Below are 27,523 nucleotides of genomic sequence, written 5' to 3' on the forward strand. Positions count from 1 at the left end.
AAACATGTTTCCGCTGATGGGTGAGTGCCGAACCAGAGGACACAGCTTAAAAATACGGGGTAGACCATTTCGGACAGAGATGAGGAGGAACTTCTTCACCCAGAGAGTGGTGGGTGTGTGGAATGCTCTGCCCCAGAGGGGAGTGGAGGCCCAGTCTCTGGATTCATTTAAGAAAGAGTTGGATAGAGCTCTCAAGGATTGTGGAATCAAGAGTTATGGAGATAAGGCAGGAACAGGATACTGATTAAGGATGATCAGCCATGATCATATTGAATGATGGTGCAGGCTCGAAGGGCAGAATGACCTATTGTCTATTGATGCCAAACCTCCAAATAAAAAACGAACAAATAGGTCATTTTTAAAGATTTAATGTTTTAATGATTATTTCCTTGTCACCTTTCAGGTTATTCAATGATGTTGTGCTGCATAATACTGAAAAGCCCCAATTTAAGGTAAGGCTTTTGTACACTTTACTGAAGTGGTGTGTGCTTAAGATTTATAAGCAAACAGCTTAATTTTTTTACTGAGATCACATATTCCGTTTTTGAGTCACTCATTGGGTAAAGAGCTTTCTTCCTAATTTCCTGTTGCCATTTTTTCAGTGATGTCTTACTTCGTGGAATTTGTCTCCCCATGTGTAAAAGAAAAAGAACTCATCCCTATTTATATGTCAGATTGTTTCATAATTTAAAAAAAAACTTTGATACATTCCCCTGTTATGAAATTAGCCTTTTCTGTTTTCTTCATTCATTCATTCATTCATCATATGTGTTACTGGCTAGGCTAATGTTTATTGTCAGTCCCTAATTATCCTGGCGAAGTTGGTGATAAGCTGCCCTTGAGTTAGAGGAACTGTTAGGATGGGAGTTCCAGGATTTTGATGCACTGGCTGGCAGTGAAGGAACAGTGATATTGTTCCATGTCAGGTTGTTGAGTGGCTTGGAGGGGAACCTGAAGGTGATAGTGTTCCTAGGCATCTGCTGCCCTTCTCCTTGTAGCTGCTAGAGGTCATAGATTTGGAAAGTGTTGGTTGGAGGATCTTTGTTGAGCTACAGCAGTGCATCTTGTAGATGGCACACACTCTGCTACTGTGCATTGGTGGTGGAGGGAATGAATATTTAAGGGCTTGGATGGGGTGCCAAGCAAATGGACTACTCAACTCTGAATGGTGTCAAACCTTTCCGATGTGGGACCTGCATTCTTCTGAGCAAGCGGAGAGTATTCTATCACACTCCTGATGTGCCTTTTAGATGGTAGGCAGGCAATGAGGAGACAGGTGGTGACTCATTCACCACAGAATTCCTAGTCTTGGATGTTCTCTTGTGGCCATGATATTTATTTGCCTGGTCTAGTTCAGTTTCTGATCAATGGTAACTCCCAGGATATTGATAGGAGATTCAACAATGGCAATGTTAGATTTGTTATGATTGGTTTCTCTGTTGATGGTTCATAGTGTTAAGATCCCAGTTGATGGTAATACTGAACAATTCAGATCCCAGAATGAAACCTGGTTTGATAGCTCAAATTTTAATTTATTCAGTTGCTTACCATGGTAAATTACATACTGAATATATGTATGACTGAAAATGTTGTTTAACTAAAGGTGACCAGGTTATTATATGGAAGAAGAGAAAAAACAAAGCTATATATAAGACATTTTAGGAAGTTCTTAACATAAATCATTAAATCAAAGATTCAGTCTTTTCCTACTAATATCCTTTCACAAATGCTCAATTCCAGAGAAATATCACTGCTAACTCAACTCCTTAATTTCTTATTTTAAAAAGACTTTTTATTACCGTTCCCTTCTTGGGACTGTTGAAGCAGTTTTACAGTTTCTTCCTGCTGGTATGAAGCCTTTCTAATCTTGTAGCCTAACCTCTCTTCTGTTCTGGCAACTTGCAAGCTTCTAGACAAAATCTCAGTTTGAAGGCTTCACAAACTAAATTTCTCTTGTGGTGGGTCTAAACTCTGTTCAGATCTGAAAATGTGATTCCTCTGCTCTGAAGTCAAAGGTAAATTAGTGGCCTATGAACTGCTTTTCTCCATCTGTCATAAACTCAGTAGTTTGACCATTCAATGTATTAACGCCACTGGTGGCCTACTTGGTGCTTGGTTAGTGTGAAGGACAGGTCTGGTAGGATAGGGACCAGCTTTTGCCCGAAACGTCGATTTCGAAGCTCCTTGGATGCTGCTTGAACTGCTGTGCTCTTCCAGCATCACTAATCCAGAATACTGGATGACTAGAGATCTTGATGCTCTGGTCAAGACAAAGAGGGAGGCATATGTCAGGTATAGACAGCTGGTATCAAGTGAATCCCTTGAAGACTAAAGTGGGTGTAGGATTACACTTAAGAGGAAAGTCAAGAGGGCAAAAAGGGGACATGCGATAGCTTTGGCAAATAAAGTTAAGGAGAATCCAAAGAGATTCTACTTGTATATTAAGGGCAAAAGAATAACTAGGGAGAGAAAATGTCTGTTAGAAATCAATGGGGCCATCTATGTGTAGGACCACAGGACATGGATGAGATCCTAAATGAAGATTTTGTTTCATATTTACTGTGGAGAAAGACATGGAAGCGACGGATCTCAAGGAAACAAAGTGATTTCTTGAGAAGAGTCCACATTACAGAAGAGGATGTGCTGGAGGTCTTAAAACATATAAAGGTGGATAAGGCCCCTGGATCTGATCAAGTGTATGCCAGGACATTGTTGGAAGTTAAGGAAGAAATTGCAGGGCCACTAACAAAGATATTGACTGCCCCAGGAGAGGTGTCTGAAGCATAGCAGTTGGCTAATGCTGTGCCTTTACTTAAGAAAGGCTGCAAGGAAAAGCCAGGGAATTTCTGGAGTACTATGTGCAGTTCTGATTACCCTGCTTTAGAAAGGATATTATTAAATTGGAGAGGGTCCAGAAAGTCATATAGTATGCTTGCCTTCATTGGACGGGGTATTGAGTATAAGAGCTGGCAAGTCATATTAAAATTGTACAAGACATTGGTTCGGCTGCATTTAGAATACTGTGCACAGTTCTGGTCACCACATTACCAAAAGGATGTGGACGCTTTGGAGAGGGTGCAGAGAAGGTTTACGAGGATGTTGTCTGGTATAGAAGGTGCTAGCTATGAAGAGGTTGAGTAGGTTAGGTTTATTTTCACGAGAGAAAAGGAGTTTGAGGGGGGACCTGATTGAGGTTTACAAAACCATGAAGGGTATAGACAGGGTGGATAGAGACAAACTTTTTCCCAGGTTGAAGGATTCAATAATGAGAGCTCATGCTTTAAGGTGAGAGGTGGGAAGTTTAAGGGGGATACATGCGGTAAGTACTTCACACAGAGGGTGGTGGGTGTCTGGAATGCATTGCCAACAGAGATAGTGGAGGCAGGCGCTGTAGATTTATTTAAGATGCGCCTGGACAGATGCATAGGTAGGTACGGAGCAGAGGGATACAGATGCTTAGGAATTGGGCGACAGGTTTAGACAGCTGATTTGGATCGGCTCAGGCTTGGAGGGCCGAAGGGCCTGTTCCTGGGCTGTAAATTTTCTTTGATCTTTGTGATATACTGTACCAAATGATGATTGACAGTTGACTACCAAGCACTGTTGACATTTTATAACAGGCAGGTTGATTTGATTGGTGAGAGCATTGCCCTGAGAAATGTACCAGCAATGACCATCATCATTGATTTGAAAAAGGCACACTGCATGATGTGTTTTTGTTGTCTACAAATTTAGGCCAGTCAGTTGGGCTTGCAGTGTGGCATGTTTACATGTGCTAGAAGCTGCATCTTTTAATACACAAGACCCCGACCTACACAAGTTTAAAATATCTTTCTCGAGCATTGTTAGCAATCTTTCCCAATGTTCAGATCCATTTGCTAAGTAAGCACTAGTTCTACACAAGTAATAGTGGAAATGTGGGACATACAATTCCCCCCGGATCATAGTCAAAAACATAACTCCCTACCCCAGTTGCAAATGACTGTGGATACACAATCAGTTGAAATTTTCAAAACTGAAATTGATACTTTTTTTTGAGATAAGGCTATTGAGCAATAAGGAACAATGGTGGGCACATCGATCTTGTGTATTCACAGCACCCAGTGTGCCCTACTCTACCTTGGAGAAACCAAATGTAGATTGGGTAACCACTTTGCCTCAACCTTCCTGTAGCCAGTTAATTTAACACCATCCTGCTCACATGCCCACTTGTCTATCATCGGCATGCTGCAATGTTCTAGTGAATCACAACATCTCATCTTCAGACACTTTACAACCTTCTGGCCTTAAGGTTAAGTTCAACACCTTCAAATTGTAAAATCACTCCCATTTCTTCCCTTTTAGCTTTATTTGTTACATTCCCTATGACTTGTTACATTCCCTTGCCCCCCATCCTAGTGGGACTGTCTTTTCTTTCCAGTCTGGCAGTTAGACACACCATTGTTTTGCCATTCTCGCATTCTGATCACTTAATCTGCACTATTAGCACCCTTTCTCCCCCAGTGCACTTCTCTGTTTACCCCAACCCACCCACCCACCCACCATCACTATTGCGTAAATGCTGTCCCCTCCACATCTCACATCAACTCTGATGAAAAGACCTTGGAGTGCAGGTTCATAGCTCCTTGAAAGTGGAATCGCAGATAGGTAGTGAAGAAGGTGTTTGGTTGATTGGTCAGAGTATTGAGTACATCATTTATTGCATCCGCTGCACCCGATGTGGCCGCCTCTATATTGGGGAGACAGGCCGCCTACTTGCGGAACGTTTCAGAGAACACCTCTGGGACACCCGGACCAACCAATCCAACCACCCTGTGGCTCAACACTTCAACTCCCCCTCCCACTCCACCAAGGACATGCAGGTCCTTGGACTCCTCCATCGCCAGACCATAGCAACACGACGGTTGGAAGAAGAGCGCCTCATCTTCCGCCTAGGAACCCTCCAACCACAAGGGATGAACTCAGATTTCTCCAGTTTCCTCATTTCCCCCTCCCCTCGCCTTGTCTCAGTCAAATCCCTCGAACTCAGCACCGCCTTCCTAACCTACAATCTTCTTCCTGACCTCTCTGCCCCCACCCCGGCCTATCACCCTCACCTTGACCTCCTTCCACTATCACATTTCCAACGCCCCTCCCCCAAGTCCCTCCTCCCTACCTTTTATCTTAGCCTGCTGGACACACTTTCCTCATTCCTGAAGAAGGGCTCATGCCCGAAACGTTGATTCTCCTGCTCCTTGGATGCTGCCTGATCTGCTGCGCTTTTCCAGCAACACATTTTCAGCTCTGAACTCCAGCATCTGCGGTCCTCACTTTCTCCTACAGGAGTTGGGAGGTCATGTTGCGGCTGTACAGGACATTGGTTAGGCCACTGTTGGAATATTGCGTGCAATTCTGGTCTCCTTTCTATCGGAAAGATGTTGTGCAACTTGGAAGGGTTCAGAAAAGAGTTACAAGAATGTTGCCAGGGTTGGAGGATCTGAGCTACAGGGAGAGGCTGAACAGGCTGGGACTGTATTCCCTGGAGCATCGGAGGTTGAGGGGTGATCTTATAGAGGTTTACAAAATTATGAGGGGCATGGATAGAGTAAATAGGCAAATTCTTTTCCCTGGGGTTGGGGAGTCCAGAACTAGAGGGCATAGGTTTAGGGTGAGAGGGGAAAGATATAAAAGAGACCTCAGGGGCAACTTTTTCACACAAAGGGTGGTACATACATGGAATGAGCTGCCAGAGGAATTGGTGGAGGTTGGTACAATTGCAACATTTAAGAGGCGTTTGGATGGGTATATGAATAGGAGAAAGTAAGGACTGCAGATGCTGGAGACCAGAGTTGAAAAGTGTGGTGCTGGAAAAGCGCAGCAGGCCAGGCAGCATCTGAGGAGCAGGAGAATCGACGTTTCGGGCATAAGCCCTTCCTCAGGAATGAGGGCTCATGTCGATTCTCCTGGGTATATGAATAGGAAGGGTTTGGAGGGATAGGGCCGGGTGCTGGCAGGAGGGACTAGATTGGGTTGGGATATCTGGTCGGCATGGACGGGTTGGACCGAAGGGTCTGTTTCCATGCTGTACATCTCTATGACTCTATAAGAGTCATCTAGACTGAAAATGTTTGCTTTCTCTCCATGGATGGTGTGTAATCTGTTGTGATCTCCAGCATCTTTTGTTTTCAGGGAGATGGACGGAGTTGATACACTGGCCAGCCATTATGAAAGTTTCAAATGAATGAATAGCAAAAACCTCTTCATATGCTTTTGATTTTTTGAAAACATGAAAACACGCCAGGCAAATGGAGTTTCTAAAAATTTTCTGATTTGGTTGTTAATGATTTACAAAAAATTACACAAATGAATAACTTTTCTAATTTTGAGGAAATAGCTATTTCTTCCCAAGGAAAGCACTTTAAATACTATTCATACTTGTAGAAAGCTGCAAAAAGAAATGGACTAGTGTCTAACATTTGGAATTATTTTTGTGGCAGATTCCTACAAAACTGAAGGAAGCCTTAAAAACAGCAAAAGAATGCATGGAGAACAAGCTAAATCAAGAACAAAGAGCTGTGAGTTGAACAGGCCCTTACTTTTAAATAAAACAACCCAGACTACAGTGTTAAGTCTGTAACATGTCTAGAAATTAAAATGACGCCATTCTGGAAGAGTAAATATCATTTTGGATTCAAAGTGCATTTCTCTCTTGGAACATGGTGTTGTTATTGATAATGTAGAGAAGTGTAGAAATGTCTTAGCTCTGTCTGCATTCAGTCTGCTATTTTCAGCTTTTTTTTTGGCTGCAGTTAACATGTTGTCAGTGATGTGCTTGGCTTTTGCCTGAGTTCTATGTGACGAGGTGAGGAGTTTGTTGCATGTTTAGACTGTAAGTGACATCTGAGGTTTCTCTCTGAGTCAGTCCATGTGCTAAGATGGTTCATCTAACTAAAACTTCACGTAACAGCTTTCCTGATTTAGAGGTAATCTGATATTTGTATCATGCAATTTGTGGCAGCCTCATGAATATTTGACTTTACAATCCAAATCTAAAGTGAAATCAAGATCAGCATTCCTTTATTTCAAACATATCTAGTATGTGATCAGAGTGCAAAATATTCCTGATTATACTTGATGTTTCAGTGCAGGTTTGGCTGTATATTAGAGCTACAACATCGAGGATTTCTGCGGTTTATTGAAATTTCTCATTTGTTTTGAATGTTGTTTTTTTTTTAAAGCACTCTCATTTACTGCTGACTAAATAGAAAACTTCTGTGGAATTAATATTATAAACCAATGTGGCAAAAGTATATGTGCAAGGTGCTTAAACTTTTTCCTCTCACAATCCAAAGATGTGCAGGTCAGGTGAATTGGCCACACTAAGTTGCCCATTGTGTTAGGTGCATTAGTAAGAGGGAAATGGGTCTGGGCAGGTTACTCTCTGGAGAGTTGATTTGCACTTGTTGGGCCGAAGGGCCTGTTTCCAACACTATAGGGAATCTAATCTAACCTAGTCTAGTCTGCCTGTCCTTGGATCATGAAGGGGAAAAAAAATCAGTTCAGGCACCTAGTCTTGAATGTTTGAATACAGTTGTCTTGAACACCATTGGAAGGTGCACATTAACGCATTGGAGGTAGGATTAGGATTGTTTCACCACAATTGAAAAGCCTGTCATCTTTCTTTATCTGAATTTATGCAAAACAAATGGTTGACTAGCACCTGTGACACAGTAAATTAGCAAGCATCACTCTCTGAAATGAGAAATGAAGAAGAGATTGAATAATTCTGAAGAAGTTAGATTTCTATTTTCTGGATTGTAACTACTTCTGTATGCTTTAAATGATGAATGTTCTGTCTAAATGTGGAAAACATGTCAGGGCCTCTGACAGCGCAGTGACCGTGTCCTTACCTTTAGGCTAGAAAGTTCATATTCAAGTCCCACCTGCTGTAAAGGTGTGTCATAACATGTCTGAACAGATTGACTGACAAGAAAACCATCTGATCTTTTTTATTTTAAGAGCGGGCCTTTTGCTGAGAGGCCTGTTGCATTTTAAGGACTGAGTCTTGCGTGTTTCAAAAACGTGTACTGTTGCAGATTTCTAGGTCTGATTCTGCACATTTGTAGGCATTTCATAAGCTGACCCAACCAGTAGGAAGGTGAGATTGGTTATAGATTATAGAGGATCACATTGATCTTGTGGATACCGGGGGAGTACTTCTCCTGTGCCCAATGAAATAATTTTAACCTTGCCTTCTAACAGTCCCTTTCTATTCACCAGGTTTCTGGAGTAGAGAATTTATGGCAGATACTTGTACAATGCTTCACATAGCTCCCTCAGGATTCTATTTGTGTCTGAGGACCCAGATATGCATAGGTTAATGAGGACCTGACCTGATTTAGATAATGCAGAAATCACTGGCAGAAGGCCCAAAATGGTGGCAGGGTTGAAGTGAGTTGGTACCTTAGCCACACACAATACAATGGCACCAGTACCCTGTGAAAGCAGGGCAAAAATCTTTCCTACTTTCCCACTGATAAGCAGAAAGTCAAGTATATCAGCACAAACTAGTAGAATAGTTAGAACATAATTTGTACATTTTCTAATGCTGCCAGGAATCATCATTTCAATTTGTTTCTTTTCCAAAAGCTTCATCGGTATAAGAGGCTGACACGGGCACAATCTCATCATGGATCAGAGGAAGAGAAGAAGAGGAGGAAGACTTTGGCAAGAAAGGTAAATTAAAGTTAAAAAGATTTTAAAACATTATTGTTTTAACATTTATTCTAAAATTTTAATAAATGAAATGATTAGCACACAAGTAAAGATGGCTGTGAAAATGGTTGCATGCACAGATGGTGACGGTGATGTCAGTAACTGGCAACAGATGTCCCTGATTCAGAATGAATCTCTGCCTCTGTGGCTGCTGCCACTACATTCCCTGCATCATAATATCATACCAGTTGGGGCATGTGCAGATGGCCCTACTGTGGTCAAAGTTCAGGGTATGGGGGGATGGGGAGAGTGCAGAAGAGATCACGTTGTAGTGCTGCTGTTCAACCGGACAGTTTCCTCGTGCTTGGGGTGAGAGATATTGGCTCCAGGTTCGACTTGGGCATTAGGAAGGTAACACTAGCAGTATCAAGGCTCCCTGGCCTGGAACTCAGCAGGCAGCACTTTACAGAACACCAGAAAGTTGGCCAAGTAGTCTACTCTTCTGACTGGAAGGGTGGTGCTTCTGCACTAACCAGTGATGTAGCACTCCTAGATGGCATTCCTATGCCTTTACTAATGATCATTCAAACTGAACAGCTTGCTTAAGAGATGTACTAGAAAAACAATGCAATCATAGGATGCCTTTCTTTAGTAAAGATGATATTTAATTTTGTTCATATTTTTAAATTAATATTCAATTTTAGTCCAAATAACTCTATAAAACTGTGGCTTTGTTTCTTAAATAATAAAACTCTTCTGTTCTTTTATTGTAGCAAGCCAAGGTAACAAAAATTGATTCAAGAGAGGTCTAGTTACATTATTTTACTTGTCCTTTAGCTTTTCTGAATTAATTTGCAGCTATCTATATTTTATACTTTTATCTGCTTTATTGCATGTTCATTTTTAATGAGCATTGCACGATACATTGAAGTTTGCTGTTTCTCTGATTGCATGACCAAAGTATGGTATAGTTGTATTTCATAGGTGTTTCTCAGTCTTTTAAAATAAAATATGCTTTTTCTTATGAGCAGAAATCAAAGCAGTCTGTAACTGAAAATGAAGTGGACATCTCAGCTAAAAGCAGCAACTCAAACAATGTGAACTCTGGTATGTTTTCTTTAATTTGAAAAGAATTAATTATTTCAAGTTCAGTGAAGAACGATATCTGTTTTGAAGTTATTTTTAATAGTTAAAATTCCTGGGCCATTCTTCAATAAACTCTTAGGGTAATGTTCAAATGGAGCTACTGAATATATTGGTTTTAATTAAATGTCAAAGTTTTGTACAGTGCAACTCATTCTCAATGGATGCTGCCCACACTAACCTAATTGAAAAAGAATGTAACTTAAAGTGCAGAGGATTGGGGACAGAATACTAAAATGGATGGGGAACGTTATGGCAAACAGGAAACTGAGAAGGAATGAATGGGTGTTTTTTTTTTGAGACGCCAGTGACTAGTGAGGTAGTGCAGGGATCAATACTTGTACCCCAGCTATTCAAAGCACATTCTAATTATTTAGGTGAGGAAAGTAAATGTAATATCTCTAGGTTTGCTGGTGACACAAAGCAAGGTGGGAGGGTGAACTGTGGGATGGATGCAGAGATGCTTCAGTGTGAATTGTACAAGTTGAGTGAGTGGGCAAACTTATGGCAGACAAAGTATAATGTATGTAAATGTGAGGTTATTCACTTGGGTAGCAAAAACAGAAAGGCAGATTATTATCTGAATGACATCAGTTACTCAAGGTGTGGGTGCAGCTGATGATGAAGGCACATGATAGGATTCACAGTGAAAGGACTCAAGTACATGAGCAAAGTTGATTTCCTCCAATTGATTTGGAAATATATCTCAGTTCCAGCAGTGTTGCTGGGTCAAAATCCTGGAATTCTCTCCCTAACTGCATTGTCAGTCTACCTACAGCACATTGCAGCAATTCAAGAAAACAGCTCATCACCACCACCTCCAGGGCAAAAAGGCTCAGCAAAAAGACTGGCAGAGCCAGTGACACCCACATCCCAAGAGTGAATAAGGAAAAAAAATTGTACAAGGTCTTGGTGTGCGCTGTTTTGGTCTCCTTATCTGAGGAAGGATATTCTGCCTATGGAGAGAGTGCAGTGAAAGTTTACCTGACTGATTCTTGAGATGACAGGGCTGACATACGAAAAGAAACTGGTTAGGACTGTATTCACTGGAATGCAGATGAATGAGGGAAGATCCCACAGAAACCTATAAAATTCTAACAGGACTAGACAGGGTAAATGCAGGAAGGATGGGGAGTCCATAAACAAAAGGTCAAAATTTGTGAAGGTTTGTAGCTCAGGTTGAGGTTTAGGGTGTAGGTTTGCTCGCTGAGCTGTAGGTTTGATATCCAGACGTTTCATTACCTGGCTGGGTAACATCATCAGTGGCGACCTCCATGTGAAGCTTCACTTGGAGGTCGCCACAGATGATGTTACCTAGCCAGGTAATGAAACGTCTGGATATCAAATCTACAACTCAGTGAGCAAACCTACACCCTAAAAAGGTCAAACGTTTAAGGATATGCAGTCGGCCATTTAGGACTGAGATGAGGAGGAATTTCTTCACCGAGCCAATGGAATTCTCTGCCACAGAAAATAGTTCAGGTTAAAACATTGAATGTTTTCAAGGAGTTGGATATAGGTCTTGGGGTTAAAGGGATTAAATGGAATGGGAAGAGGGTGGATACAGGGTAGTGAATTGGACAATCCGTCAGGATTGTACTGAATGGTTGAGCAAGCTCAAAGGGTCGAATGGCCTACTCCTTCATTTGCCAGTTTGACATGTGAAAAGTACCAAGGTTTAATTCAGTAAATTGTAAGTATTTTTAATGTTTTATGAATTTAAAGAAAGGGGAACATAGACTTTCATTTCTGTGGAGCCTTGGAGTTCAGAAAGTAAAGTAATTTTAAAGTGTGATCACTGTTGTGTGCCCCCATTTGGGCAGATAAAACACCCCAAACAGCAATCTGACGATGACCAGATAATTTATGTTCATTGAGCTATAGGATGTAGTCATAATTCGTCTGCTCTTCAAAATAGTTCTGAGCGGCCTTTGATGTCTACCTGAGACCCGGGGCTTTGTTTTAACATCTAATCTGAAAGATGGCATCCTCTGAAGGTTGTTCATACATTTTTCTTCATTACATCTTTTAAAATGATTAATTTTAAGGGGAATATAGAATCATATAATTCCTATGTTGTGGTTCTGTTCGCCGAGATGGAAGTTTTTGTTGCAAACGTTTCGTCCCCTGGCTAGGCGACATCATCAGTGCTTGGGAGCCTCCTGCGAAGCGCTTCTTTGATGTTTCCTCCAGTGTTTATAGTGGTCTGTCCCTGCCGTTTCCGGCTGATCTACTTAGCCTACACATCCCTGGACACTATGACTATTTGAGCAAGGCCAGTCCACCTAATCTGCACATCTTTGGACTGGGAGAGGAAACGAGCACTTGTGGAAACCCACACAGATATGGGGAGACTGTGAATCTCCCCACAGATAGTCACCCAGGACTGGAATTGAACCCAGGTCCTTGACACTGTGAGGCAGAAGTGCGAACTGCTGTGCGGTTGTGCCATGCCTTAAAAGACTAAACCTACTTGTTCTTACAATTGTAAATTTAGTTTTTATTCAAAGTCCATAATTTTACATATTTACACAAAAGCTATGATCAATATCCATATTTTGAAAGGCAGAGTCGAAAAATGAAGAAAACAAACTGCTACTGTTCACCTTTATTTTTGCAGATTACATATTGCTCAGATGTCAATGTGTAGCACGTGGTGCCAAATGAAGGTTGTATAGTGCTGATCTCAAACAAGTCATCTGATCACACTATTAAGCAAGCATCAACAATCAAATAAAGCTTTTGTTCTGTTTGCTGTTGGGAATGCAAAAAAACTTTTAGTAGGACTTTTTCATCACTGAGCCAAAAGATTTCAGTGGGTTCCATGGATTTTATAAGCTTCAGTCAATTTGAGATCCAGTATTTCATCTGTGAGTTGTACAGAATCCAGCCTAGTCAATGCAATGAACACACTACAAATGAACTACAAAGGACATGTAGTTGAAAATTGTGTTTTATCCCCAGACCAATTTGAGCATTTCTATTGATTTGTAGCATTGTAGAACATGGGAAGGAATGCTTATGACATTTAAGGAAACATTGGGCTGATGACCACTTTGGTAGTTCTTTCAGCATTTTAAAACAAAATATTTATTTGTCAGTATTGAATAAATAAAATTTGAGTATTTATTCCTTTTCAATTTATAATTTTCTCTTCAGGCTCTGGTGCTAGTTCTCCTTTAACATCACCGTCTTCTCCTACTCCTCCATCAACTGGTAGGTACAAGTGTTTCTTAACATGAAAATGATGTGTAATTGTGTTATTAACAGTTGTCTTATTTTAGAATAACGTATTTAGCAAATTACTAACTTATTCTTAAAAATCCAAGCTCAGAATCATTAATTCATCTAACGATATTATGATAATTAGTGTTAAAATGTCTTTTCAAGGTTTGCCATGATCAGATTATATTGGAGGTTCCCTGCCTAAGGCTTATGTAAGCATATTAATGAAATTAATTCTAATTTTGTGCAACTAACTGAGTACAGTAGTCCCCTGCGTACCTGCAGGGGATATGTTCCCAAACCTACCGCAGAAGTCCAAAAACATGGATAGGAGTGAACCCATTAATTTAAATGTGGAAATTTACCTTCCCAGCAGCCCCCTGGTCCCTGGTTCGGGAAGGTTTTCTATAATATGTTCGGGCCGTGGTAAATTGCGGGTAACTGAAACCGTGGAAAACAATTCCGCAGATATTGTAATAATTTCACACAGGATGGTCCCTATATGCAATGAGTTGCCAGAGGAAGTAGTAGATGTAGGTACAGTTACAACTTGTAAAAGACATTTGGACAGGACATGAACAAAAAAAGGTTTAGAGGAATCTTGGCCAAATACAGGCAAATGGAATCCGTTCACTTTGGGAAACCTGATTGGCACAGATGAGTTGGACTGAAGGGTTGGTTTCTGTGCTATGTGACTCTATAATTTAAACACATATTTCAGATGTTTAGAATTGGCATTAATAAAGAAGAAAAGTACTTTTTTTTTTATGTTTGCTTTCAGGAGTAACTAGGGAACAACTACTGACTTACCTTATCATCATATGGAATGCACCCATTCCACATAATAGACTTAAATTGTCACTCAATCAATAGGGCAATGATTGTCTTCCTGAACACCGAGCAACATTTTTAGGAGGTCAGCCATTGGTCTGTTGTGGTGCAGTGGTCCATGCCTCTTAGCCAGGAGGCCCGGGTTCAAGTTCCACACAAACCAGAAGTGAACAATACGTCTCTGAATAGGTTGATTAGAGAATATCTAGGAAGGCCAGCCACTGATTTTAAGGATTTGGGTTCTGCCTGAGGCGGGAATTGAACCCAGGTCTCAGGCGCTGTGAGGCAGCAGTGCTAACCACTGTGCCACCGTGCCGCCCACAAATTGTGACTCAGTACTCACATTGACAACATATTTGTCTCATATTGTTTCATATCTTTATGTAATATAAGTTTTTTTTATTCACTATTAGTTAGTTTTGTGTTTGAATTGGTACAGTATAATTTTGCAAGGATAAAAAGAGCTTAAAGCACTCTTGGTTGACATAATTTTTAATTTAGAAGGTTTGAGGAGTGATCTAATTGAGGTGTTTAAAATTATCATGATATTCAAATACGAGAAACTACTTCCTCTGGTGAAATCAGCAAACATTTGCTTGAGCGAGGTGAGTTAAAATCTCGTTCCCTGAAAACTTGGAGATGTGGTAAATTTAAATTTTCCGGGCTGAGATTGAATGACTTAATTTTGGTAAGGGCACTAAGAGATATGTGATGAAGATAGATAAATGGTGTAAAAATATAGGTTAGCCATAATCTAATTGAATGGCTCAATGTGTTTGAAAGGCTGAGTAGATATCTTATTTTCCTATATTTGGAGGGAAGGGAAAATCTTTTTAAAATGTTTGAACTCAGCACTGCATTCTCATTGATGAATTTAGGATATATCCACAAATTTAACAATTTGAAGGAGGTCACTTCTGCTGTATCCAAACACACACCTACTTTGCAGATATTTTTCAGTGTTCAGTGGAGTGAAGTAGCATTATTCTGAAAAAGAGTCACAACATTGAGTTTGTTTTCTCTTCACAGATACTGCCAGACCTCCTGAGTTTCTCCAGCATTTCTGTTTTTATTTCTAATTAATGTTCTGTTGTCAAGTTTCTTTAAAAAGCAGAGTTATTCAGTTGTACAAACGTTTTGAAATTGAAAATTATCAAATCAAGATACATGAAGGAAAGCCTAGTGCTTTTATGCAGCTCTTTGGGAAACACTAAAACAGCAATTTCAACATTTGTAAATGTATTAACTTTTCTCAAACTGAGGTAACGCCTTAATTTATTACTACATCACTATATTAGTATGAATATATTATTAAATAACAAATGAAGGTTCTTTTATTTTTTTCATAGCTGGTCAAAGCCAGCATTTCTTGCCCATTTCAAAGTGCTCTTGAAAAATTGGTATTGAACCACCACCTTGAACTGCTGCAGTTAATGTAATGTTTATATAACCCTAGTACTGCTAGGGTTCTGCAGGATGTTGATCCAGTATAGGGAGGGGCAAAGAAACAGCAACATACTTCCAAATGAAAATGGTTTGTGAGTTGCAGACAGAAGTATTCCCATACATCTACACAACAAAGGTTGTGCGTTTGAGATGTGCGATCAAAGGAGCTGCTGTAATGCATCTTGCATGTGGTATGTATTGGTGCCACTCTGCATTGGTGATGGAAGGATTGACTGTTGAAAGTTGTAGATGGGGTGCCAGTCAAGTGGGTTGTCATGTCCTGAATGCCATCAAGCTTCTTGAGTGTTGTTGGCGCTGCACTAATCCAGGCAAGTTTCTTTACATTGTCTGGCAGGTCCAGTTCACTTACGGTCGCTTTACATTGTTAAATTGACAAGTACACCAGATAATCATTTCTTAACTGCAATTGATATCACTATTAAGCCAGACCTACACTCTTACAAAAGCAGCATAAAAGCTACGGTTTTTACTTTACAACATTTTGCATTCCTTCCTGTCTCTAGAAATGTACTTTATACACAGACCTTATGCGGTGTTAAGTAGTCACTGAATTAGTTGTTGCACCCTTTGATATTTAGGCGTAGTATTTCAACATGGCAATTGGAAACCAAGTACAAATTCTCCCAAGTCATTTCTGCAGGTCAATTTTGATACAATTATGCCTAATCAAATTAACGTGATCAGCCATCATGTTACGTAACGTTTAAAAAAAGTCACCTTTTGTCTTTGACCTTTGAACCTTAAAATAAATTATAACCAGTTAATTGATAGCAACCCTGTGCCATGCCAGTAGCAGGCAGTGAAGTAACTCCATTGTTATTGTTGGAGTGACAAAGATATATCGAGGAAACTGTCTTTAATGGAGCTCAATGACAGCTTTAAGTTCTGTTTTCTTTCAGATCCTTAAACATATTGCACCTTCCAAATCTGTGTTCATTTTCCCACATTGTATTTGAATTTCTCTTCTGCTTTTGCTTGAAATGGCCCTAATCAAATTCACCGATGATATATTGTGAGATTGTGCTGCATTATTCCTCCTTGATCTCTGCAGTCTGGTCTTTTGATGGCTCCTCTTCACTGACCAGTACAGTTGTTCTGTGAATACTTGGTTCCACACATTCTCCAGTTTTGATTGGATATTTTCAGGAATGTCTGCTCATCCCACTTCCATCTTCTATTTTTGTGGTTAACCAAAGGATCCAACTTTGGAACATTCTCTTCCTCCTTGTCATAACTGAAGGCAGAATGCTATTTGTAGATGGGTCAGCTTCTACATATGCACTGACACTCAGTTTTCCTTCCAACGTCTCTCTCAACCTCTCAATTGCCTGTCTACTGTCAGGTTTGGGAAGACTAAATCTCTATGACTAAAACAAACCTTCAGCTCTGCCATAAAACATGTAACTTTGCTCGTGATTCCTCCAACTCCCTAGTGACTTTTGAAGCTAGCGTTTCACAATCTCCGTATTCTGTTCAACTTTAAACACCTTCGCTTCTCTTTTCACTAAAATCTACATTTTTGACTCAGCTTTTTCATGATCCCTCCACCACCCCCAAATTTTGGGATCCAGTTTTGTGATTACACATTCTTGAATCACTTTGGGATTATTTTTGTGTCTGAAAGGTTCTATTTAAATTCAGTTGTTGAGAATAGACACGGATGCACTACTTGGTTTACCATCTGTTTATGACAGAGCTTTAATAAGGTAATGTGCTGTGTGTAGAAAATGCTGTGAACTCATCTACTTTACAAAGCACAAGTCTACCATGTTGCCCAATATATTCTGAAAACACAGTTCATCATTTATTTTTCTTTGTGGATGCTCTGTTAGTGCTCACTGAAAGATTTGTAACCTATAAGTGAAATGTTTATGTTGTATGCCATTCAGGAATTTTAATGTTTTGTTTATGTACTCAAACCATTAAATTTAATAGTCACACTCCCACATTATTAATGTTCAGGTATTAGTGTAGGCTTTTGAGTTTTCTGGATTTCGCAAAGTCATGCTGAAATCACTATAATTGTATAGTTGTATGGTAGTTACATTTTCAGTCCAATGTTTTTGTTTTTAATGGCAAAAGATTTGGCTTTATGTAATCATTCAGCAAACCTAAACTTCCGAAAATCTAACAGCAACAAATTCTAAACAATGCATTAGCTTCCTTTTCCTCCCTGTTCTAAATGCTTTTCCTTTCTATTGGTTATTTCATCACTAACTTGCAAGGGACCTCTGTATGCAGTATTAAAAATAAGAAGTGTTCTATAATCTATCATTCAACTTATTTTTCTTGGGTTATAACAGTTCATTATTAGGCTATGTTCTGACCATTGGTTTCTGCAACCTAATCATTTTTTATATTTATTCTGTGCTGTATAAATGGAATATGTTTAGATTCTGCTTAATTGACTTCAATCAATCAATCATTTTGTTTCAATTACTGTATTCTATATCTAAGTCTACTTTGTTTTGAGGGAGTGTTATAGCACACAGATCCAGGAGAGGCATTAGAGCTGGGGAAGCAGTGTTGTTAAGCTAGGAAGGGAAGATATTCTTGGCTGTTAATTTTGAAGCGCTCGAGCTATGGTTATGGCAGTGCTGTGGAGAACTGTGACTGGGTATTATTTATGAGAATTTCTGCTGTTTTGTTTTGTGTACCCATGCTTTATTTGTCCCTTTCTCGCCTGTTTTTCTTCATTTTTTCTTCTTGCAGACAACATTAGTTATTGGGACTAAAAACAAAATACTCAGCAGATTAGGCCGTAGAAGAAAGTGGTTCTGGTTAACAGACATTTCCAGAATGAAAGGTTATCAAAATTAAACATTAACTCTGTCTTACGGCACAGATGTTGCTTGATCTGGAGTTTTTAAAAATTCATCCATGCGACGTGGTCATTGCTGGTTGTACCAGCATTTATTGCCTAGCCCTAGTTGCCCTTGGCAAGATGGTGGTGACCTGCTTTCTTTACTGCTGCAGTCCAATATCCAGTATTTTCAGTTTTAATTTCAGATTTCCAGCATCCATCATATTTTGTTTTTATGTTTTTAATTCTGCCTTGTGAGAACTTGATACATTTGTAAAGTGTGATATGAAGACATCCAAAAACATTCAAACCTGTATGACACTTGGTGTAATAATGAATCTTTTAACTTTATTGTTTTCTATGGTAATTCATCTGTCTGAAAGTCATTGTTGTATTTTGTATATTGTCCAGAATGCCTTGTTCTTGGTAATGACTTATTGCTTCTCTCTTTCTATGCTGTCTTTGCTGTAGAGCACACACCATTTTGAGCCTGACTTTGGGGTAATGTAGACCACCCTAAAACTTAAGGCTACAGAAAGAGGTCACAGTCATCAAGGTGAATCAGTTTGCTCTTAACAATTGCAATCATTCTTGGTTGGGAGAACAGTGGAGGTGGATTTTCTTTGGACCAGATAACTTAGATAATTGAACTCCTGGCTCCAAACTTCTTTGTATGTCTGTTCTATTTTACCTTTGTTATTTTCCCCCCTTTATCTCAAGTACCAATTCTTTGTTTGAGCTTGTACAGTGCATACTATGCGAACAACAGTAACTTCCAATAAGCCCAGCAGGTCTGTCAGCATGTGGAGAGAGAAACAGAGTGAATGTTTCAAGTCTGGTATGAGTCTCCTGTTCTCAAGAAGTCATACCAGACTTCAACCATTTAACTCTGTTTCTCTCACCGATGCTGCTAGACCTGAGCTTCTCCAATGGTTCTGTTCATTATTTTCAACATCAATAAGCATTTTGCTATTGTTCAACAATCTTGCAATAGGTGCCTTTAACACAAATCTGTCTCAGGGTGCAACGAAAAAATGGATTCCTTGCCCAAAATGCTTTAGAGGGTTTATTTGAGGAGAAAGGGATTGTGTTTATGGAGGGAATTTCATAGTGTGATGCCTCAGTATCTGAACCCCAAACCACAATATGCACAAGATGCAAGAATCAAAGTGTGTTTTAAAGGTTTTGCAGGCTGGAGGTAATTATGGCATTAATGAAAGATACGGTGGTGCCAAGTGTTCTAGGCGAGGCATCATTCTCACAGTCTTGCTGTTAGTAGTAATTGATACTTTTAAGGGGATGAGTGATGACATTAGTTTTAAAACACAAACCCTCCATCTTGTAACTAAGAATTGCCAGCTTTCCTTTTCTCTCAAGGAAACCACTGTCATGACTGTGCTGAAGCTTCTATGTGAAGACCTGAAAACAGCTTACCATCTCTTGTCACAGCACCAAGCCAGCCCTAACCAAAACCATGAATGATAATTCTTGGAGGTTGAACCCAAGCTGACTTTCTAACCCTAACCCCTCCATTAGCTATTTCATTTATAACATTTGGAGGAAATGCTTTCCAAATGGGCAGTTTGGAAGTAGTTTTTAAATAGGGTAAATGTCAGTAATGAGTGATTCAAGGATGTAATTTGATTTAAATACAGTGGTCCCCTAAGTGATTTCCTACATTACATCAAGTCCTGTTTGGTTAAAAATGTCAGAGAAAGTTGCACGTTGCTAAAGTTTGGGTGAGCTATAGTTTAGAGACTAGAGGATTAAAATGCAACCTGAAGAATATTTGACACCTTCATATTTAATGAATCTAAGACATGAATGAGGGTTTCAGCAATGTGAGTGGAGGGATGACCAGAGTTAGATAATACTAAAAAACTAGAAATAGCTAATGGAGGTGATATGGTTAGAAAGTCAGCTTGAGTTCAACCTCCAAGAATTAATCATTCATGGCAAGGAGCCCTTGGTTAACTGTAATCTAGCATGATGCTGGACTGCTGAGAGATTTTGGCAGATGATAATGTAACCTGGTAGGGAGACTAATGTGGCCAACCAATTTAGGAATGGATAGGTTTTTTGCCCTTAGGTAGTTGTGATTTTGCTCAGATTTTGGTGAAACTCTGATCTGCCGTTATATCACATTAAATAGAAAGCCAAAAGCTGCTGACAGTTTGTGATTTGGAGGAAATGCTTTCTTAATGGGCAGATTTGAAGTAGTTTTTAAATAGGGTAAATGTTGTCAGTAATGAGTGATCCAAGGATGTAATTTGATTTTGTTAATCATGATTTTGGCATTTGAAAGGGGATTACTAATGAGAGCTTCAGGATGTTGGCTGTTAATATGGATGGAAAGGTATTTGTGGAAGAAGAGGGCATTGCTGATTTGAAGGCAAGAGGGGAAATGAAAACTGTCAAAAGCAATGAGTCTATTGTTGTAGAAGTTGGAGGGAGGAGTAGAAGAATATCTTAAGGAAACTTGCAATGGAGCAGTAGATGAAAAGGATTCTAGAAACAAGATGAGGTTGATTTGTGTGAATGTCCAAAGGAAGGTGACAGATTGGCAAGGGCTGTGGTAGCAGCATTTAAGTGTAGAGGCTTCAATAGGGCCCAGTTGTGACCAACTAAATCACATTATTAGCAAAGTACATAAAGTGACCAGATATTGTTAAAGAATTACCATCTTTCACATTCTCCTTTCTGTTTGAGACAGCAAAAGGAGATAATGTGAAAAATGCCACAGTAGGTTTGTTGGAGAGTGGCAAGAAATCTTGTACAGAGTTAGTCAACCAATTGCAGGAGAATAGGAATGCAGAGGACTGATGAGGGATGATAAGGAATGGAATAGGTAAAGTACTTTGAAGAAAAAAAAACACTTTTTTTGGGTGATATGGGGGAAGGGAGACAAAAAAGTTAGGTCCATTGCAAATGGGCAATATAGATTCTGTTTCCAGCTAACCTCTCCATTGGTGCACTTCCAGCAATAGTGACTGAATGGTAAACTATGTCCATTTCTGCCTGGCTCTAATCAGATGCGTTCAGGTAATATTACAACACCTCACAGTCTCTACTTCAAATGTGTGACATCACCTGAATATTACATACAAATTGTTTACCTTCTGGTCTATAATAAATTACAGTAGTACTCCATTTGGAAAAGGCACTGCTTTCATCACCATCATCCAACTCAGTGGTATTACTTCCTATTGTTCTATACAGCTGCTATTCTATTTTGTTGTTTCTAATGCTACAATCTATGCAACAATGTTTGGATCTCCTGTACCAGTCATATTGCTTAATAGATATCATCATAATCTTATACAGTTTCCAGATAGTTTGTATTGGCATTCCATTTTTTCTTTCCCCCCCCGCCAGAGAAAGAATAGAGTGCCTCTCCTCTGATCCCAATCAGGAATTTGATGGTGCACCCTGCAGTAACCCAATTGAAATTTGTTGCTTTTGTTCTGCGTGAACTCAATTTCAAAACTTTAATGTTGAACCTCTTTCTACCAGCTGTGGGTTTAAATGTTTTGGTTTGCATCTTTTTTAATTTTTACAACTGAGTACTTCTAATTAAAATGCTTTCAGTGAATAAATTAGACTGAAGTGTAATTACTTATGTCTAAAGAAAAATACAGGTCATTTTTGATGCTTGTAAATATTGTCAAAAATAAAATCAATGATAAACCACATGTCATTATCTACAAAAAACATGACATTTTAGCTATACACTGCTCTAGAGTGATAGCCAAGATATTAACTTTCCTTATTTGTTGATTAATGTATATTTAACATTGTATACATTAGTCAAAAAAAAACCTTATTTTTCTTTTCTCCTTAATCTGCAGGAGTTTCACTAGTTCCTCCACCACTAGTTGCACCTCCAAAGTCTGAGACTGATCTTCCATCACAATCAATTTCTAATGCTAATGGTGCAGGTAGAGCAGCCTTACTTACTTCAATTCAAAGCTTTAAAAAGGGGCACTTGAAGCCTACAGATACAAATGACCGCAGTGTCCCTACAATCAAATAATACAAAATGGCTTTGTTACTGGACTGCTTTGAATACCAAACTTGAAATCCTGATGAGTGAAGAAAATGGGCACGTGAAGTGGAGTTCGGTCCAGGACAATCATTCCTTTTCAAAGCATATGCTTTTTAAAGATGTGTTGCTGCCAAATGTGTAAAGATTTACTTATGGGCTTGCTGTGCCCTCTTCTGGACATGGCTATTTCTGAAGTAGATTCTCTCTCTCTTAGCAGTTGTCAGTAAGTTTAGCCTGTGGAACCAAAATGTTCTGCAATGATTTTATTTGAAGCAGTGCAAAAATAGCAATGATTGTTTCATAGTAATGATGTATCTTAAAAATACTAGCTACAGTTTGACCATAATCACCTAATACTCTTGAAATTCTGAAGAAAGTGCACTTTAATGATACAATTGTGTTTTACCTTAAAGAAACAACTGTTTCTATGCAGAAAGATTGGTGGTATATTATCTGTACAAATTTTCTTGTAAACAATTAAATATTGTTTTAATATTTTTATTAATAATTGTTCACCATTTTGTTTGCTACAAAAATTCAATGAACAGCTTTATATGTTTCTAACAGAGCAATAGAAGGGAGAAGACTACCAGGGATACTCCCATGTAACAAACCTCCAAACTACCATGTATCTACTACACTCAACAGCCACTTTGCTCAAGAAAATTGTATTCTTAGTCATTACTTTTTTTCAGCATTTTAAAATGAGCTTGTGCAACAGTAAGAATACAGAATTTTCAAAAGGGCCATACAGTAACTTTTTTCTGGAGGTTGACAACGGTCTCCATTTCACACGATCAATAAAACACATGGGAATTTTCAGTTGTAAGTCAGTCTCCAGCCTTTTTCCAAAATTGGTAAGATGTTTTCTTTAAAATGTGGCTCTACTTATGTAGGGTATCGAACCATCACAACAATCCTCTCTTGCATGTTTCAAAAGATGCAAACAGTTAAAGTCATTTGGTATTTGAAACCTTGTTTGAGTTTTAATGACTATAATCACTCATTTATTATTAGGTGGTCAAAGCTTGGACTTTGTGATGACTTTATTCAATTCATTTGTGGTTTCAACCTTATGACTGGTACTTAATGCAGTTTGGATCACTAATTCATAACACTGCAGTCAATATCAAGCCTGGGTAGATTCCCAATTTCAAAACAAAACTAAAGTGACTCTCCCTTATTCATTAATGAATAAGTAACAAAATAAATCACAATCCTATTGGTTGGCTGTAACTTAAAAAATCATGAATTTCCAAAATGCAATTAAAACTGCTTAATATTTGATCCTGCTATATGGAGTTGCCAAAAGGATTTTGGGAGGACGAATCATTTTCTCAAAAAAAATTTTTTTAATTGATTTTAATTTGCACTGGTGTAATACAACAATTGACACTGACATACAACTCAAAATACAGCAAGGAGGTTGACTTACTTTTAAACTAATCAAATGCGCATTTTTTAGATCATAAATAGTTGTGTATTAATGCTGCTACCTTTTCATAAAATCCCCAAGTGACACAAATGTGAATATTAGACTCCACTGAACAAAGATACAAGGCAACATTTAAATAAAGCCAGTTGGATATGTTTGCATCAATTAATTATTAGGTACTAAGTTTCCCAAAGATGATCATCAATTCTTTCATTAAATGGGTATAACCTCCCTTTTCAAAACTGCTAGGTCCAGAAATTTTGTTTTCTAGATAAAATACTCATTTCTGTTAGAATCTAAGTAGATTATGCTATCATTCAGATTCTCCAAGTCTTTCAGCATATCCAACATCCAAGTTATTTTCACACTTTAAACATCTCACTGGTACCATGCTAATTATTTTGGAGCTCTGTACACTACCTCCAATATATGAGTTAGGGAAGAGGCAAAAATCTTACTATTCAATATGAGCATTACCACAGTTCAAGTTAAAAGTTGACATCCTTTTTAAAGTAATACTTTTCTAATAGCGCATGGCACATAATATTTTGGATCTTCCAGCAACTATTAAAAACGTTTATACACCATCAATGAAAGGATTTAAAATGGAGTGGTGGGGGAAAACAGTAAGTACAATTACACATTGAGTACCTTCTTCACTGAAAAAATTATATCTTTAATCTGAGGTACGGAGTTATCTTCCAAGATCTTTGCATAGGGCATAGGAATATCAGCACCAGTGACACGTACAGCTGGGGCATCCAGGTAGTTAAATGCTGGTCCTATTTTTAAAAAAGTTAGGATTCAACAAGATTGCAAACAAGTATTGTAAATTTCAGAATTATATACACTTTTTCAGATGTCTACATTCAGTTAGTGAAATAAGCAAATAAATTTGGAAAACCAATGTTTTACATATTGATATTATTTAATCTGCACCACTTTACCTTCCATTATTCTGGCACAAATTTCAGCACCCACTCCAAACTGTGGCCAACCGCCCTCAACTGTCACCAGGTGATTGGTCTTCATCACACTAGCTTCAATTGTTTCAATATCCAGAGGCCTAATTGTACGCATATTAATGACCTGGAATAATACAAATGTTGATAAGTACTCTAATTTTGCATTTAATGCAACATATCATAAACCTTTACCAAGGAGGAAATGGAATTTAACAAGATAGCCCTTTTGACTGAATCCTATCTACTGAAACTATTGCCAGCCATATAGTTTGGCTGATATATTTCCACCAGTGTTCATAGACCAGGCCAGAGCTTCTCAAAACATTTCAAGTAGCCCAGACCCTAACGTGGCTAGTTGTATTAAGCAGGTGTAACACATATTCCAAGAGGGACGCAGTAGGTCAAACCACTTAGTTTTAAAAACAGAATTTATTTACAAGGTTACCAAAGGAAACAAAGGAGAACAGAATATAGAATAACAACCCATCTGATCATCCCAACTTAAATGATGCTATTCAAATACTTGTAACAATCCCCATGAACACCCCCAGGCACAAAAAAGGTTAAAAAAAAAATCAAAACACAGGATCTTACAGGGGAGAAGGACCTGCTTCTTTGGGGTCCAGCAACTTTTTCAACTCGACTGTGCGAAAACCAAACTAAACCAGAGAAAAGCGAGCTGGAGAACTGGCCACTCGCCTTTCATTGTACAAGTGTTTTTTTTTAAACTTAAAAGCCATTTGCCTGAGGCAGTACCTGTTACCTGTAACCTAATTGGTCCTAATACCTTCAACCATAGATTTTTCAGACTCTGGTGTCTTTTATGGCCTTTTTGAAAAAAAAAAGGACAACATAACCTTGTTAAAGGAGCAGCATCCTCAAGAGGTTTCAAACAAAAATGCTGGAATTTTTTTTTCTGTATTTTTAAAAGACAATATTTGTCAAACAGTTTCAAAAAAATTCCAGATCCTGCAAACTTTCTTAGCCAACAGCTTTGGGTTTACTTTTAATAAGACTTGGGCAGCACAGTGACTCAGGGACCCAGGTTAGATTTCAGTGTTTGGTGACTGGGTGGAATTTGAATGTTCTCCCCACGTCTGCATGGGTTTCCTCCCACAGTCAAAAAGTGTTAATCCACCTAATCTGCATAATGATAAATACAGGGTTATGGGGATAGGGTTGGGAGGATACCCTTGGAGGATCAACATAGACTTGTTAGGCCTCTTTCTGCACTGTCGGGATTTTATGATTCTATGATAGCTACTTTCATTATATTCATGAAAAAACTTTTCTGAACAAATGTTTCTGCCCTTTAAAAATTGAGATTTACAGATATTCAACAAACCAAAAACTTAGGTGATAAATGCTAGTGACACCAGGTGGTCAGTTGGAGGGAGCTGATCAATAATAAACAATGTTAGATTGTTCCAGATGTGTGCTCTCAACTCAAAATTCCCACATGCTAACTTTCAAGTTAGTTTAATCATCCTGTACAAAAGCAAAAGGTGGCTAGAGGTATTCAGGTCAGACCATTTAACACAAGTACATTTTAAAAAGAAAATTAAAATTTCCTTTCAAAATCTGTTGTTGTTCCAGTGACACAACCAGGGGCTGGCATGTAGTATACAATATATATGAACGTGGAAGAGTAGGCCATTGAGTTCTTCAAGCCTGCTCCATCATTCAATAAGATACTGGCTGATCTGATTTTAAATTCAACCTTATCTTCCTGCATATTCTCAGTAATCAAGAATCTACCGCTGCTTTAAAATATTTAAAGGCTCTGCCTTTTGAGGCAGGGAATTCCAAAGGCTAAGCCCTCAGATAAATGCTTTCCTCATTTGTTTCAAATGGGCAACCCTTTATTTTTAACCTTGACCCTTAATGTTAGATTGTCTCAAGAAGAAACATTCTTTTGATGTCCACCCATCTTGCTCTTTCTAGGTATTAGTCTAGTAAGCTCCCTGAACTATTTCCAATGCATTAACATCCTTCTGCAAGCATGGTCAGTCTGTATACAATACTTCAGATGTGGTTTCCCTAATGCCCAGTATAAATTGAAACATAACCTCCTTACTCTTGCATTCAATTTGCCTTGCAATGAAATAATATTCAATTAGTTTTCTTGATTCTTTGCTGTGCCTGTATACTAACCTTCTACAATTTGTGCACTACAACACCTAGATCTCTCTGCATTTCAGAGCTCTGTGACCTCGCACCATTTAAATAATGCTTATTTTTATTTTTCTTTCAAAGTAGAGCTTCACATTTCCCCACACAGTACTCCATTTTCCAGATCTTTTCCCACTCACTTAACCTATCCAAAGCACTTAAGGGTCCTCAAGTCTATTTCACAACCCACTTTCCTATGTATGTAACAAATTTAGACATGACGCTTTCAATCCCTTCAAAATTATTCATTTAAATGCAAAGTGTTGGGGCCTCAGCACTGACCTTGTGGCACACTTGTGATGCTCTGCCAGCCTGAAAAAGATCCATTTATTCCTTTTCTCTGCTTCCTGTTAACAAGCCAATCATATCAGTGCCAATGTGTTACCCCCTATACCATGAGCTTGAATTTTCCACAACAACTTCTGATGTGGCACATTATCAAATGCGTTCTGGATATCCAAGTATAATACATCTATTGGTTCCCCTCTAATCTACAACACAAGTTACTTCTTCAAAAGAACTCTGATAAAATTAAACAATTTCTTTTCGACAAGACTATGTTAGCTTTGCTGAAAATGTGTTGCTGGAACAGCACAGCAGGTCAGGCAGCATCCAGGGATCAGGAGAATCGACGTTTCGGGCATAAGCCCTTCTTCAGGAATGAGGAAAGTGTGTCCAGCAGGCTAAGATAAAAGGTAGGGAGGAGGGACTTGGGGGAGGGGCGTTGGAAATGCGATAGGTGG

General features: G+C 38.8%; 2 protein-coding genes across 6 annotated transcripts in view; one reads left to right on the forward strand and one right to left on the reverse strand.

Annotated features, from left to right (window-relative positions):
- pxk (PX domain containing serine/threonine kinase) overlaps positions 1–22,713 on the forward strand; it is a 63,225-nt gene extending 40,512 nt beyond the window's left edge. For 3 of the 5 annotated variants that reach the window (XM_043708187.1, XM_043708185.1, XM_043708188.1), the window contains exons 13-19: positions 404–452; positions 6,477–6,554; positions 8,629–8,715; positions 9,468–9,476; positions 9,726–9,801; positions 12,997–13,053; positions 22,012–22,713. In XM_043708187.1, the coding sequence (XP_043564122.1) occupies positions 404–452; positions 6,477–6,554; positions 8,629–8,715; positions 9,468–9,476; positions 9,726–9,801; positions 12,997–13,053; positions 22,012–22,196 (541 nt within the window). In that variant the 3' untranslated portion in view covers positions 22,197–22,713. Of the gene's footprint in view, positions 1–403; positions 453–6,476; positions 6,555–8,628; positions 8,716–9,467; positions 9,477–9,725; positions 9,802–12,996; positions 13,054–18,634; positions 18,720–22,011 lie in introns of all 5 variants that reach the window. The other 2 variants (XR_006314317.1, XM_043708186.1) reach the window with 2 other exon arrangements.
- Positions 22,691–27,523, reverse strand: part of pdhb (pyruvate dehydrogenase E1 subunit beta) — a 20,604-nt gene continuing 15,771 nt past the window's right edge. Inside the window, exons 9-10 of the mRNA XM_043708189.1 lie at positions 24,591–24,732; positions 22,691–24,425 (exon numbers count right to left, since the gene is read on the reverse strand). Coding sequence (XP_043564124.1) covers positions 24,280–24,425; positions 24,591–24,732 — 288 coding nt within the window. The 3' untranslated portion in view covers positions 22,691–24,279. The remainder of the gene's footprint in view (positions 24,426–24,590; positions 24,733–27,523) is intronic.

This window comes from Chiloscyllium plagiosum, chromosome 18, assembly GCF_004010195.1.
Source record: "Chiloscyllium plagiosum isolate BGI_BamShark_2017 chromosome 18, ASM401019v2, whole genome shotgun sequence".
NCBI classification, from domain to species: Eukaryota; Metazoa; Chordata; class Chondrichthyes; order Orectolobiformes; family Hemiscylliidae; genus Chiloscyllium; species Chiloscyllium plagiosum.